At 26.2% G+C, this 16267-nt stretch overlaps 2 protein-coding genes and 1 pseudogene across 2 annotated transcripts in view; 2 read left to right on the top strand and 1 right to left on the bottom strand.

Moving 5' to 3' along the window:
• LOC100215019 (NF-X1-type zinc finger protein NFXL1) overlaps window positions 1-16267 on the bottom strand; it is a 96844-nt gene that overhangs the window by 60047 nt on the left and 20530 nt on the right. The window contains exons 5-9 of the mRNA XM_065813429.1: window positions 10396-10504; window positions 10162-10323; window positions 9653-9753; window positions 8567-8681; window positions 1252-1376 (exon numbers count right to left, since the gene is read on the bottom strand). Of these exons, the coding sequence (XP_065669501.1) occupies window positions 1252-1376; window positions 8567-8681; window positions 9653-9753; window positions 10162-10323; window positions 10396-10504 (612 nt within the window). The remainder of the gene's footprint in view (window positions 1-1251; window positions 1377-8566; window positions 8682-9652; window positions 9754-10161; window positions 10324-10395; window positions 10505-16267) is intronic.
• LOC136088771 (uncharacterized) lies at window positions 3426-4784 on the top strand (annotated as a pseudogene).
• LOC136088770 (uncharacterized) lies at window positions 6333-7548 on the top strand. Its single transcript, XM_065813430.1, has 2 exons — window positions 6333-6933; window positions 7106-7548. The coding sequence occupies exons 1-2, from the start codon at window positions 6525-6527 to the stop codon at window positions 7411-7413; spliced, it is 717 nt and encodes a 238-aa protein (XP_065669502.1). The 5' UTR covers window positions 6333-6524; the 3' UTR covers window positions 7414-7548.

Here is a 16267-nt window from a genome sequence, read left to right as displayed (position 1 = left end):
AAGTTGATTGTTTAATTTTTTTTTAAATATAATTAACAACTAAGTTTATATGATAAATATAAACTTAGTTGTTAATAATAATTTGATAATAATAAAATGTTTTCTTTTGCAAAATAAAACTGAATTTATTTATTCTACGCAGTTTAGTTAGTAAAAGAAATAAGTAAAAATATTTTCTAGATGGTGAGTAATTTTATACTCCTTTTTTCCCTATAAGCAATTTTTCCCAATAAATTGTTTCATTGAAATTGGTTCAAATGATTTGCTTATACAGAGTATTCACAGTATTAAGAAAGTTATTTTATAAATATTTAAGCAAAAATACAGCTTTATAGCGGCTTCATAACCTGACAAGTCAGGTTCATTATATTTCTTTGTATGATATACCACAAGGAAATGCAGAGGAAAGAATATTACATTACATTATATTATTTTTCAAATAAACTATATCCACTGCAATGTACTCAGCATGGCTGAAAGGATAGGACCAAAAAAAAGTTTTGAAGTTTTTTCTTTATTAATTGATTATTTTCAAAATGAGTTTTCCAAATGAACAAATCAAAAATACTGGATATTTAAACAAATGAAAAAAACTAATGTACAATTATCTAAAATGCATCATATTTAAAACTGATTTTTCTAAGTAGCAAAAGAAAACGCATTTAAATTTTTCTCACATTTCAGTTGCATTAGCAAGGACACACAACAATTTTACATTTTGGTGTGTAATAAACAAGTTGAACTCAGTTAAAGCCAATTTTGTTTAAGAAAGCATTAGTATCACAATGAACAGAACAAAAAAATTTTATTATAGATAAACTGTTTTTAAAAAAATAAATTGTTTTCTATTCTTTATTCTTTCAGAAAAAAAAAATTGAATTTAAAATAACTTAACTTTTTATTTATTTAATGCAGATATTGTTTAATGAAGTTTTTACCCAGATCCATAGCAATGGCTCACCCATTAAACAAAATTTTTTAATACAGCTGTTTACACCTATTTTTATGCTTACTATGCGCCTGTTTTCATCCTCAAAAAGTCAAAAAATATTCATTCTAGCTTCAAATAAAATTAATAGATGTCAAAAAGTCATAATAGCTACTAAAAAGTTTAAAACAAAGATAACTAATATTTATGAGTTACAAAATTTTTATAACACTATCAACTTTTTACAAAAAGTTAAAGATGATATGAAAATTATAAATATTAAACAATTTTGTTAACATTTAAAAAATAAAATTATAAATGACCTGATTGCATGCTTCACATGGACCATAATGGCATCTATTATAACATTGATGAACTCCACAACTTAGTTGTTTTAAACATATATCTTTGCAAGGAGTCACGTCATCAAGACAAGGCAAAGAGAAAACTATGCATATGTAAAACTTTATATATATATATATATATATATATATATATATATATATATATATATATATATATATATATATATATATATATATATATATATATATATATATAAGCTGTTGCATCCCAAAACTAAACAATAAACTTTAGCGAGCTTGATGAAATGAAATGTATTGATTTATTGTTTCCAAAATTGTTAGCTTACTTTTTAATTTACCATCGCCTTATAGCAAGCGATAAAAATCTAATTTCATTACAAGACTAAACGAGATTTAAAAAAAACTTCTAATTCTCTTGCTATACCAAATTTGATGGAAAAAAAATTAAAACACAAAGAACAGCTATGAAAACCTAAAACCTTTAGCAGAAAAATCAAGGGGCTAAAGTTAAGCGGCAAAATGTCAATTACCAAATACACTTAATACAATCAAATTTATCACAGCTTAAAGCCATTATGGAGATTATAGTGTTTTTGGCAACAAGCAATAGTACTTTCAACCAGTTGAAACAGATTGATTCTAGCAATTGATCCATTATTTCAATCAATATTGAAACATTTTATTTATTTAATACAGATGTTAAATGAAGTTTTTACCATTAGCAATGGGTGAGGATAGGATTACTCTACAAAATTACCTATTTCATTTTCATTATAGTAGTAAACAAAAATTTTAATACAGCTGTCTACACCTCACCGATTTTTATGCTTATTATGCGCCTTCAAATTTATCACAGTTTAAAGCCATTATGGAGATTATAGCATTATTAGCAATTGATCGATTATTTCAACCACAAGATAAAATAATATAAAATAAAGCACTGTAAAAAGCAGTTGTTTTGATAAAATTCAACAAATTTTTTACAACTTTTACAATATTACCCTGCTTAAAAGTTTTTATTAATTGCTTACAATACTTTCCAATTCAAATGCTTTGATTATAGTATTATAAATATTGTTTTTAAATTCCAAATGCTAACAATTAATATCATTAAATAGCAAAAATTATCAACATTTTAAATGTTTTAGGTGACTTTTATATTTGAAATTAGAGAACAAAATGATTGATGTTTGCTCTGCTTTTACAAGCTTATGCTAAAAAACTTGTCAGTTTTTTAATTTTTTGAAAAGCAAAAACTTTTTTGAAAAACTTTACTCAGTTAGCTTAATCCTTTAGCCATATTTTAAAGGTGGATGTGACCACAGTTCATAAATATTTAACAAATAATAACTATACTGACAAACTATAAATTTATCATAAATAATAGCATGTTTTGAACAGGTCAATACATAAAGGGAATTGGAAAATGTCAAGAAAGAAATTGTCTACTTACACAAAAGCTCAAAAAAAAAAAAAAAAAAAAAGTTAAAAAAAGACAAATGGTGCAATGCATTAGAATCGTGGAAAAAAAAAAGTATGTTTCCTTGTAGAAATGGAAAGCTTTGCCATGGGTTAATTTTACCATCCAAAATGTTACGAACGTATTTGTAATGTTTTTAAACTTGAAAGAGCAGAAAATAATAAGCAGACAGAAAAAATAGACTGGGATGTACACCAAAAAACTGAGCTAAAAGAATGTAGGAAAACTAATATAGATGATGAAATGCAACAATCGACATCTATAAATGCAAGCACTGACAAAGCTCAGCCAAAAAGAAAAAATTTCGGTGTAGAAAATTGGGTGAGAGTAATTATTTGTGGCCAGATATATGCATAATATGTCAAAAGAAACAAAAATGGAATAATGACAAGGTAAAATTGTACATTATTAACTAATTTTATTTAATAATCTATAGCTAATGCATACTTTATACCATAGTTTTTCTCAAAAATCTCTCTTTATTCAATGGTGCAAAAATAAGTATTATTAAAATTAAAAAAGATAATTTTTTGCTTGTATTGCAAACAGTTTAACAGGAAAATTATATTTTTACAATGTAACTAAATTTTTTTTTAAATTGCATTAGAGTAATTATTTGATAATAACTGTTGAGAGGGTATTAACTGTTTAGAAATATTTATTTTCAATGCTGGTTTCAGGTATCTCTAAAACAAACGCTTGAATCTCTCTCAAGATCAGAAACATTTGATTGTGGGAGGTTAAGAGAAGCAGCCAACTATAAATTCGATGAAAATATTCTTATACATATTAACAGAAAGAATTGTGTTGTTCTTGAAGTTAAATATCATTGAATGTGTTATACAAAGTGTTTAGCAAATCAACACGAAGGTCAGCCTAAAGTTCAATATTACAATAAATCTTTTCATATATTTTCAAATGAAATAATAATAGAAAAGTTAATTAAAAAGAAGAAAATCATGTTTATGTCAAAGTTGTTTAGTCTGTTTGTTTCAATAGTTTATCTTGAAGAAAATATTGATGCCAGTAATTATACAGTGTCCCGTTTAAAGCCAAAGATTCAAGCAGCTTTTCCACAATTAATTTTCCACACACCTGGTAAAAGAAATTCAAGTGAAATAGTTTTGCTTGAAAATCTATCAAGTGGCCATTTTGCTGAAAAGAGCCTTGTTTATGATAATGAAACATCACAAAGTGAGTTTTCTCAAACAGAACCTTTGTCGGATACTGATAAACCTCAAAATATCAACTATGAATTTGTTGATACGAGTAGCATATATAGAACAGCATTGCATTTTCGAAAAATAATAAATACAACTCCTGATTTCTTTTCAACATGGCCTCAATTATCTTCTGAATTCTTATTTAAAAATATAGAGAACATTGTACCACCTGGGTTATTTAATTTTTTTGTTTGGCTGTTAGGTATTGATGATGAACCAAAATTGAACCCTACATATGTATAGAGGAAACCATTAAAAAAAAAGCTTTATTTTTAATTCAAGATTGCATTTATATAAGTTCAAATCGGCACAAACAAACACCTAAATCTGTGGCATTGTCGCAATGGCAACAAGGCAGATAACTGGATCAAAAGAGTTGATAAAAATATTGAGTGGTTTTGGTCATTGTATATCATATTCAGCCCTAATGAGATATGAAACTGCATTAGCATCTATCAATCTAAAGTAAGATGTAGTTTTACCACAAGGTAAGATTAAAAAATATCTATGATGAAAAATAATTTTAATTCTAAAGTGATCAAAACAAGGCTTTTGTAAGTGTTATCACCATAATATAAACAATAATATATTCAAAAAATCAAAATAAGTAGATAATTTATCTTAATAATAGCTTAATTTTTTTATCGGGTTTATACAATAAATTTCTGGTCTTCTAAATCAAATTTTTAATCAGGAACTAAAGACACATCACTGTCAATTTTGGTTTGGGACAACATCAATTTTGGTGAGGAAACAAGATCTGAGAAAGGAACTACTCATATTGCTAATGGAATCATTGTTCAACCTTTAAATATTGGACCAACCCAAGAAAAAATAGAGGTATAAACAGTGCGCAATGTAAGGGGAAAACTAATAGGACAATTTTTACTAATTTATAAATACAATTTTTCTTGTCTAATCTTTGCTATGTTAGGAAAGATATAGAAAAGAATGGATTATAGTCTTTAAAAAGGTGGCTGGATGACATCTTGCTCTTCCCCCCTCACATGGAGCACTGCATATCAATTATACTAAATCAAAATTAGAAACTTTATGATCTTTTTTGAAACATTTATGTTGTTTGTTAAAACTACATAGTTTTATAGCTAACAATTCTTTTTTTTTAGTAGGTGTTCATTCATTTATGTTTCTATATTGGATTTAGCTATTTTCTATAAATAAAACTTCATTCTTTTATTAGATAACAGTTTCAAAACGACCTCAATCTATTCAAGAACCACTTTCTAGCATATTATGTTATCAGATTGGGAAAAAAGAATCACCCAAGCTTAAAAAGCTAATCTAAAAAATAAACATTGATCTTGTCATTTTATCTATATCAATAGAGAAAGTCAAGGATCAAGATCGGGCTTATCTATTATGCAAAAGTCAAATTCAAGAAAATTCCTTTCCAAGTTTGACTGCTTTCAATATTGGTCAAAACAAAGCTGCCTCTCATGTCTCGTACATTGGATATTTACCAGTTGTTGATGCTCCTGTTACTGATATTGCAGCAATATACACAATATTACGTAGAAGTGTTAATATTATAAACAAACTAAATTTGAAGTATGGAGTAATTGCCTGTGATGAGGCTGTGTATTCAAAAATTCAAATGGTTCGGTGGAAGGAACCTGAGTTTTCGAATAGATTTGTAGTAAGACTTTGCAAATTTCATACTATGATGTCATTTATGACTGCTATTGCTAAAAGATTTGATGGATTCAGGTTTTAGGTATTTAATTAGTTTTAAACATAAAGATAAAAATTTTAGAAGATAGCTATTTCTATTTAGAGATAAAGATATTTTTACAAATTTTGATTTTTTGTGTTAAAGTTTTTGATAAAATTATAAACTTTAAATTTTTTTTAATATTTACTAGCTATCATTTATTGGTTTATCAAAACTGTAAACTTTGGACATTAATATATCAGTCTCAATTTAACGATATTGTCATTGAATCTGGTCTAGTGGCAGAGGGAGCAATTAAAGGTATTCTCACAGGTTAACACTATTACAGAAGCATAATGGTGCATAAAGATTAGATTAGATTTGAATCATTCTTGAACTCCTTGGATGTTGACAACCGACGTGAAGTAGAGGATTTCTGCTTGTTATTAATGGAATTACATGGAACTTCTGAATTTCACTGGTATATTGAAAGTGGTTTGTTTGTTAAAGTTAGAGTAATTATTATTGAAATTGGTATTCCTGCCTCAGTTGGTATCATAAAATCAACAAAGTCGAAGCTTATAAATATACTCGAAGATAAATGTATCGATAAGTTATCAGTGGATATTCCTAAAAACAACGCATTAATTTTGGACGGTATGGCTATATTGAAAATAATTAAACCTATACCCGAAAACTTTAAGAAACTCAGTCAATTGATATTCACTATGGTAATGAATTTTGCCATAAGTCAAATAGAGTTGACTTTGTTACGGACAGGTATCGAAATATTAGTATCAAATACGCCGAGCGACAAAGACGAGCTGAATCTGGTGTCCAGAATGTTACTATATTTGGGCCTGATCAAAAAGTACCCAAACAATGGAAGAAGTTTATGAGTGTTGGCAGCAATAAAGAGGAACTGGTTAAGTTTCTCTTGGAAGAATGGAAAGGTAATGCAATAAATGAAATAGAGATATTTATTACACATGGTGGTAGCACATACTGCTTCAGAAATTCGATTTGTACGGAATTGTCCGAACTTCGTAGCGACCAAGAAGAAGCTGATACTCGGTTATTGTTACATTGTAAGCACGCTTCGGTTTCATATGCTCATGTTATACTTGCAAGCCCCGATACAGATGTGTTCGTAAGTGCATTTTACCATAGTTGGTTCATCTCTGCAACACTTCATTTTGAAACAGGATGTGGAAACAAACAACGTATTCTTAATGTAAATAAAATCGCAAAAGAGATTGGTTACGATTGTTGTGATGCAATGATTGGATTCCATTCCTTTACAGGTAAATTCAAATTAAATTTCATAAGTGAAATCATTATCTTTCTTGCAAAGAATTTATTTCATGCGCTATTTTGCTACTTTATCAAAAATAATGTATTAAATTGTGCTGTTTATCTAAACTAATTTTGTATCTGAAAACGTAAATGTTTGAAGTGTTTCTATTTATTACTTAGGTTGTGATGCAGTGTCTGCTTTTCAAGGAAAAGGTAAATTATCTGCTCTAAAGACGGCAGGAAAGAAAAAAGAATATTGTACAGCATTCCGAGGTATCGGAATGTCACAAGACGTATCAGATGACGCTGTTAATGGCATACAGAAATTTGTTTGTCACCTTTATGGTGCAAGCAAAGAAGATGTTGTCAATAAAGCACGATATTACTTGTTCAAAATGGGCAAATCTATAGAAGAGATGCTCCTCCAAATTATGATTCGCTTATTTTACTCATTAAACGTGATAATTATGATGCTTACATCCGAATAAATGCATTGAAAGGTATATTAAATGTTCCTTCGCCCGATGGCTATGGTTGGTCTTTAAATGGAGACCAGGTAAACTTGGTTTGGACAACAATTCCACCTGCACCCGATTCACTTCTTGAATTTGTTCACTGTTCTTGCAAACCTGTTTGCGTCACAAATCGATGTTCTTGTAAAAAAAACGGAATCACATGCACTGATCTATGCGCATGCGGTGAAGCGTGTGAAAACACCTCGTTTGAAGAAAGACTCTATGATGATGATGATGATGATGATGATGATGATGATGATGATGATGATGATGATCATGATGATGATCATGATGATGATGAAATAGAGTCAGAAAGCAATCTTGAGGAATAAAAAAATAGTTGACATTTCTGGTATTTTTTCTTTTTTTAAAGTTTAGGTTCTCTACTTTTTGTTACACAATATATGAGTACGAGGTAGTTCAATTACATCGACGAAAACAAAACTTATTATCTTGAGACATGGCCGGCGAGAATAGATATCAAGTAAATGGGGGTGGGGTGGGGGCCGTAAGTCTTAAAAGGTTACTATTCCAAATTTGCAAGCTCCGACAAAAAAGTTTAAAGTTGCAAACTAAATGAGCTAAAAGGTCCACATTTGCCAACTAAATGAACAAAAATTTATTGTTACCCCCTTTCTTCCCCCCCCCCCCTCCCAACCTCAATTAACGTCGGGTCTATCCTTGAGAACAATGCATTTTAAGGTCAATGTTGTTAGAAAAAATGTATTCAGTGTTTAATTTACTACAAGTAAAATATTACTTTCACAAAATTTGAATATAATTTGTTTTTCCATTGCCCTTTTGGGGTAAAAGACCCAAGCCCTAATTTCTCAAAAATTGCAGGGCAAAAATGGGGCAAGTTTCTGTTTTTCGTATGTTGGTACCATGCTCTAACAATATCGAAACAAAAAACTTCGTTATTACAAGTGTCCAACGAAAACTCATTTTTAGTCACACTTTTGCTATATGGCCACCGGCCTATTATTTTTCTCATTCTAATTTTAACTGTTTTTTTGTTACTGTTTTAAATAACTCTGAGATACAACAACTTAATATATATGTATATATTTATATTTAAATAAAAAAACTTTAAAATAAAAACTCCAAAAAGTAAATAACATGTTACATGTTTTTCCACAAGGGCATTTTCTGGAACCAGATCTTGGGCAATCACCACATGGTGTTGAATGACACTCTTTTTCACACAAATGATGACCACATGAAAGTACTTTATGACAAATCTAGAGTTTTAAAATTTTTTAAACCTTAAAAAAGTATTAAAAATATTAACATTATTAGTAGAATTTAAAACATACTATTACTATTGTTGTTGTTGTTACTATTATCATCATAACTATTATTATTATTATTATTACTATTATCATCATTGTTACTACAATTATTATTAAAAACATAACAATAGCAAAACCAAGAAGCTAAAAATAATTAGGTAAAAACTGTTACAAAATGTTAAAAAAAATTATTTTTTTTATAAGTAACTAATTTTCTAAAAAAATTGTATATTTGCTATAAATAACTATTTAAAAAATATAATTTTAGATTGAAAAAAATAGTATGAATTTGATCCTTTTCATTTTAAAAGAATATTAAAATTTTTAAATTAAAGAATGCTTTCACAAACTAAAGTTCAACTTTATTTAATTGCTTTAAAAACAATATTTTAAATGTAAAATCTATGAATTTTTATAAATACTGCAAGACTATTCCTAAAGTAAAACTTAAATATAAAAAGCTAAAAAAGATGGAGGAATTGTGGTGGTTACAATTGAGGTTACTATTCTTTTTTTGTATTTATTTTTCAAATCTAAAAATCTATCCTATAAATACAAACTAGTTTAATAAAAATTAAAACTGTGTTAAGTAACTTTTGAGTTATAACTGTTCATTTAGAGAATTTAAACTGAATTAAATTTCCCTTTCGTAAACATGTTTTTGCTTTTCAGTATTTTGTATACAAGTAACATAATAAAAAAAATAAAAAAAAAGATCAGATTATGAATCTTATAAATGCATAAAAATATGTCTTAATACCGATAGAAATATACTTAGAATAGTTTTTTTGTAAATCAAAGTAACATTAATTTCTGTATATCATAAATTTTGTAAATAAAAATAACATTATATTGAACATATATATAGAACAAAATATAAAATCACATTAACAAAGCAAATCCAATTTAAAAAGTATAACCTGCTTGCAACTCCAATTTTTTTCTGCACAAGGTCTTACGTCTTGAACTTTTTTACACAAACAAAAATAATTACCCATTTTTGGACAAGGTAAACAGTCTCCTAAAAAAACATGAAAAACATAAAAATTCAAAAATTACTGGTATTGATTATACCAATCAAAATATTTAAAAAAATATTCTGAGAAATTGTTTCTGAAAAAAATTATGCTAAAAAATTGCTTTGATTTATGTTTATATTAAGTTTATTTGGAGTCATAAAAAAAAACCATTTATTAAATAAAAATTTATTTAATAAAAAGAACAATTTATATTACTGGCAATATTAAACAAATATTACATTTTCACATTTCTTTAATATGCTTAATTTCATTTTCACACTGATCTAATTTAAATTAATTTATTTAAATTTATATTTTTATTAAATTTATTTAAATTTATTTAAATTAATATAAAATAAATTAATTTGATCTAATTTAAAAGATGTAAAATCCATAAAAAGTAAAAATACCTGAATGACAAAAATCTTCACAATAATGAATTGCACATGAATAAAGTTTGCCACAAGGTTTTCCACATGACCAACCCTTTTTACTACATCTTTGCAACTGAGGTTGTGATTTTTCACAATAACATGTTGACAACACAGTTTTTGGACATGGCGGACATGGTCCTTTTAAAAGTGATTTAAAGCAATGTAAATTTTTAAAAAGTTTTTAAAAAAGAAAAATGTTTATTAATATACCTGGATGGCAAAGCAAAATGCATTCATGACCACAATTCGGAAAAAGGTTTTTTAAGCATGTCTGACCACAAGAATGAGGAACAATCCAAGGATCAAACGATGGATCTTTCTACAAAAAATGTTATAACCATTAAGTAATAGCTGCAAAAAAACAAAAAAACATTTAACTTTTTAGAGGTTTTTTAGTTTTATTGTTTTATAAATTTCTGTTTGTACTTTAGAGTGGCATATATAAAATGGTTTTAAAAGAAAAAACACAGAAGATAAAGCATCCAAATTCTGGATTTTTTTTTATCACTAGGTTATATTTTAATTTTCTTAAAATAAATTTTATTTTAAGACTTCAATATAAAATGTTTAAAAAATAATAAGTTGTAGGATAATAATAAACAAAACAAAGGACTCTTGTATGTAAGTAGTTATGTATTATATTATAAATTAGTTGTTTTATTTGCCTAAATGTCTATTGTCTAAATTTTTTTTTAATTGATCCAGTGACAAAAAACACACATACTTTGATTGTCAGAAGCGCATTAAAAGAATGTCCAATGTTGCCTTTTTTTTTTAAAAAAATCCAATAGTCGAAACTGTTTTTGAACTAAATTTAATTTATTTATTTGTTATTGACAACATTGCCCATTGCAGCTCTGGTAAATTTAATTCCACAATATCTGATTCTTAAGTTGAGCTTAAAATACTCATGTTTATTTCTTCTCTTCTAAACATTTATAGGTTGATCCTTTTCAATATTTTAAAAGGCAAAGTAACAACATCATTTCTTGATGAGTATTGGAAGTTTTTGTTTGATCATGGAACATTACTTATCTGGAGATAAATTACTAATGTTTAAACTGAAACATTATGGATTTCATATCCTTCGGCTTATCAAACATGAATTTAGGCACACCTTCAGCTGTTATAAGATTTGCATTTTTGCATAGTTCTTTGACAGCTATTTCTAAAGGCGCTAAACAATTTAATAAGTTGGCAAGCATCAATATGTCTTCCCAGAAGAACATGTTCTTATTTAAATCAGTTAATATTTCATTAACACAATGCACAACTTTAAAAAACATCTTCAATATCATATTATTTCCAACATATTTTAATTTCAGTTTTTTAAAAATTTTTGTGAAATGTGTTGTTATAAAATGGAATGTTTTACTGTAGAAGTTTTAGACATTTTTTATGGTTATGAAAAATTGCTATTTATGGGCAAAAAATTGAGTACTTCATTCTTGTCTTCCTTGATATAAGAATCATTATCGCCAGTATTTAGTGCACCATCTTCAGTTACACCATCTTCAGTTAAAGATTTTTCAATGAGATCGACATTGATAAAATAACTATCCTCATTTGTGTCAATGAAATATTTATTAATGTTGTAATTCTTAATCGATTATAGGAAATGTAAACCATGGTTATGGCAGAGCTAGCTTATTGCACCTAAATTTCTTCCACACTTTATCATTGCCGCTGCACCATCATAGGTGGAAACAGTTATTTCCTTTTGGATATCCAAAATAAACTCTGCCAACTATTAGTAATAAATTTTTTGTTTCAGCATTATATTGACCTTAAATTTCAATCAATTCAAGAACATAATTAGCAGATTTTGATTTATATCACAAACAATTACATATAATACACTAAAGTAACAAAATTTTGACTATCTGTAAGCAAAAAACTCATTAATTTTGGATTATTTATCAACAAGGTAAAATAAACTAGGTATTATTTAAAATCAAACAAGATTGTATAATAGCTTATTTTATTAAAGTTGTTACAATACACAATTTCAGAGGTTTTTATTTACAAAGTAAATAAAAACACCTGAAAAACTATCTGTCAAAAATCAAAAAAATCTACTGTAAGCAGCAGATACTCAAATTTTGCAATTTGTTCAATATTGATTCAATCATAACTTTTTAACGGATTCATCAATCAGACTGAAATTTTCAGAAGATTTTTGTGCTTTTTACATAAATTCTGTGGGTTGTCAAAATTTGAAGAAAAATGGTTGTGGTACATTGACACTTAGTAAAATGGAAGTGATTTTATATGGAATGACTTATAACTACGTTTTTAAAATTAATCTATTTAAATTTGTAGTTATAAATAATTATATAAAATATATGGAGAGTTTGTGCAAATAAAAAAATTAGGTAATAAAAAAAAATTTAAATTAATTCAAACAAACTAACAAATAATTTTGTGTAAAAATATGACATAAAATTTTAATTTTTTAGTCACTCCAGCAGATTTACTTCAAATTTTAACCAGAGGTACCTAACAATGAAATATGAAAAAATGCAAAATTCAATGTAAGTTCAAGCTCCAAAATACAAACAGTTCAAAGTAATGATTCTTTGATATTCAGCCTAAAATATTTCATCATATCTGCTATTATGAAAAAATTTAAAATTAGCTCTCAAACAGTTCAAAGTTATAATTTTTTGATTTTCAGCCTAAACTTTTTTTACCATTTTTGCTGTTATAAATTTTGTAGTTGTACCTTTTCATAAATTTAAGTTCTTGTAACAATAACTGATTGAAAGATAGATTTTTGAAGGCACTGAATCCATGGATGAAAAGAAAATACCAAATTCAAAATTTTTCACTTTAAAATTGTCAAAAGTTTTTTTTGTTTTGCTATTATAGGTTTTGTTATTATAGGTTTTGTTATCATAGGTTTTGTTATCATAGATTTTACTAATTCCTGGATCATAAATATGCTTATTTAAAGCAACTAAATGAACATGGTTCAGAAAACTAAGGTCAAAGATTACTATCAGAGTACTCCAAAAAAGTTAATAAAAATAGTAACAATAATTTTTTTTTGCATTTAAAAAAAAAAATTAAAATATTGACAGAAAGTTAAAATTAAATAAATAAAACGCACATGTCCATATACCAACTTTTCAAGCACTTTAGTTTTGTATTTATCAGCATCTGCTCTAAGTTGGTGAAAAAACATTTAAAGAGTTTTTATTTTTATTTTTAATAATGCTTTTTTTTCTCATTTTTGGTATTTAATATAATACTATGGCTCCTCTACACTTTAAGGAAAGTGGAAAATAAAATTTTAAATAAGATCATGTACTTTTTTAAAAGATCGTCTGCTGCCTTGAAAAGAACAATAAATATATTCTAGTGAATACAAATTTGAAAGATCTTGTTCAATTTTTTCAAAGCCTGAGTTCAATTTTCAATTCAAAGCCTAAGTATTCACTGAAAGTTTTTGCCTTTCCTACAGGATTGAGCCCTGGTTGAGGATTGATTATAAGAAAAACTAATATCTTTGCAAAGCTGGTAAAAGTGCTTCAAGCTCAGTTACCCTTAAATGGAAAAATGTCAAGTTATTAGCTTACAAACTTCTAGAGACGGCTCAATATTATGCAGTACATGCAGTCTAGGAAGAGATAAATTTTTTATTAAAGAAATGAGGATCTAGTTTAACACTGAAACTTGCCAAAATATGCTTCTGTGAAATTGTTTAATGTAAACTTTACAAATGTTCACCTAATATAACTAGGCAAATCTTACTGAGACCATTTCTACAGTTTCCAAAAAAGTAAAGGAACAAACAGCCTCATATTTTCTAAAAGAAATTTATTCTGATCAAGAGCAAAATCTAGGAGCTCTAACCGTTCTCAGGTAAAAAATATTTAAATAATAATAAAGATTCTTAAAAGAAACAATTTTCTCATTTTAAAATGTATTTTAGTAATTATATTAATGTTAAGGAGGTATTATTAATTATGTTAATATTAAGTAGGTAAAAGTATTCCTGTTACACTTGGTACCCCAGAAAGTGCTCAGAGAAAAAGTCCTTTTGAGTAGGTAAAAGTTTTGGTAAATACCTTAGGGCTAAGTCAGTTCAAGTCCAATGAAATGTTAAAAACTTTGCAAAAAAATGGTATCGATTAAGTCAAACATGGAAAAAGCCCTTGATCAAAAAAGTAAACTACATTTTAACTTATATGTTGCTCAATCATTAGACTTTCAAGAAAAGGAAAAAAGCAATGACTATGTCACAGTGAAAAGATACTTGGTTTATGTTAAAGATACTACAACATTTCTGGATTTTGTAATGGAATATAGAGGGCAGGATAAAAAAATGTTGGTAAAGGCTGTGATGGATTCAGGTAATTATCTTACTTAAATTCTATTTTATAACATAATTATTTAATTTTATTAATTGTCGTTTTGAAAGGACATATAACATATTCAATTATAAAAATACCTATTACAATCTCTCTCTCCTCTTTATATATATATATATATATATATATATATATATATATATATATATATATATATATATATATATATATATATATATATATATATATATATATATATATATATATATATATATGTATATATATATATATATATATATATATATGTATATATATATATATATATGTATATATATATATATATATATGTATATATATATATATATATATGTATATATATATATATATATATATATATATATATATATACATACATACATATATATATATATATATATATATATATATATATATATATATATATATATATATATATATATATATATATATATATATATATATATATATATATATATATATATATATATATATATACAACCCGTAGATGTTGTCCGAAAGTTTTTTCCATATTTTGTTGACAAAAAGTAAAAATTAAAATGCAAGACCGGAAATATTTTTTTTTATTAATTGATAGACTACCTGCCCCAACCAAACCCTCAGTCGATGTAGCAACACTCCCTTGCGGGTCAGGCTAAAAGATAGTAGATGTAGCAGCACTCCCTTGCGGGTCAGGCTATTTGTCAGTCGATGTAGCAGCACTCCCTTGCGAGTCAGGCTATAAGATAGTCGATGTAGCAACACTCCGCGTATGATTTACAGTAAAAAAAAATAAAAATAAAAACATTTTATTAAAAAGATTAAAAATAAAAACATTTTATTAAAAAAAATAAAAATAAAAACATTGTTTATATTGTTAAAAACATTCAGAATGTTTTTAAAACATTCTGGTCAATTAAATTTGCATTTTTGTGGTTTTTTTAAAAAACGATTTATTTGTAATTAAATTAATGGTTTTTACTTTCGTCCAACACGCAAATGTTGGACGAAAGTCTAAAGTAATTAAAAGTGACGTATGTGTTGGCGTAAGAATCGCATTTTTTCTTTCGCCCTTCTCAAAGACAACAAACTATAGATCTATATAAATATATATATTTAAATGTATATATATATATATATATATATATATATATATATATATATATATATATATATATATATATATATATATATATATATATATATATATATATATATGTATATATGTATATGTGTATATATGTCTATATGTATATATGTTTATATGTATATATGTTTATATGTATATATGTATGGATATATATATATATATATTGTCGCATACTAAAAAAGGTATCATTGTAAAATGTTATTTTAACTATGAATTTATTTGCATAAATCGGAGTTAATGGAGCTAACATGTTAAAATTGTCAAATTTAATACTTAATAAAATATATATTTACTAAAGTTCTGGCGCTTTTTCGTTAAGTTTTTGTTTCCAAAATAAATTACGTCATTAAGTAATTTTTGTTGGTATGACAAGATTCTAACTGAAACTTTTTATTCTAGGAGAATTTAGAAGAAAAAAAATTTGTTTTTTTTTAATCTTAATTAAAATTATTTATTTTATTGCTTTTTTATTTATTTTTGTATTCTTATTTGTATTTGTATTCTTATTTTAGTTGACATAAATACACATAAATAAATAATAATAAGAATTTAATAAATATTTGTATTTAGACAAAAAAAA

Source organism: Hydra vulgaris, chromosome 12, assembly GCF_038396675.1.
Source record: "Hydra vulgaris chromosome 12, alternate assembly HydraT2T_AEP".
In the NCBI taxonomy this organism is placed as follows: Eukaryota; Metazoa; Cnidaria; class Hydrozoa; order Anthoathecata; family Hydridae; genus Hydra; species Hydra vulgaris.
The sequence above is the reverse complement of the archived record's forward strand: the minus strand, read 5'-3'. Positions and strand labels throughout refer to the sequence as shown.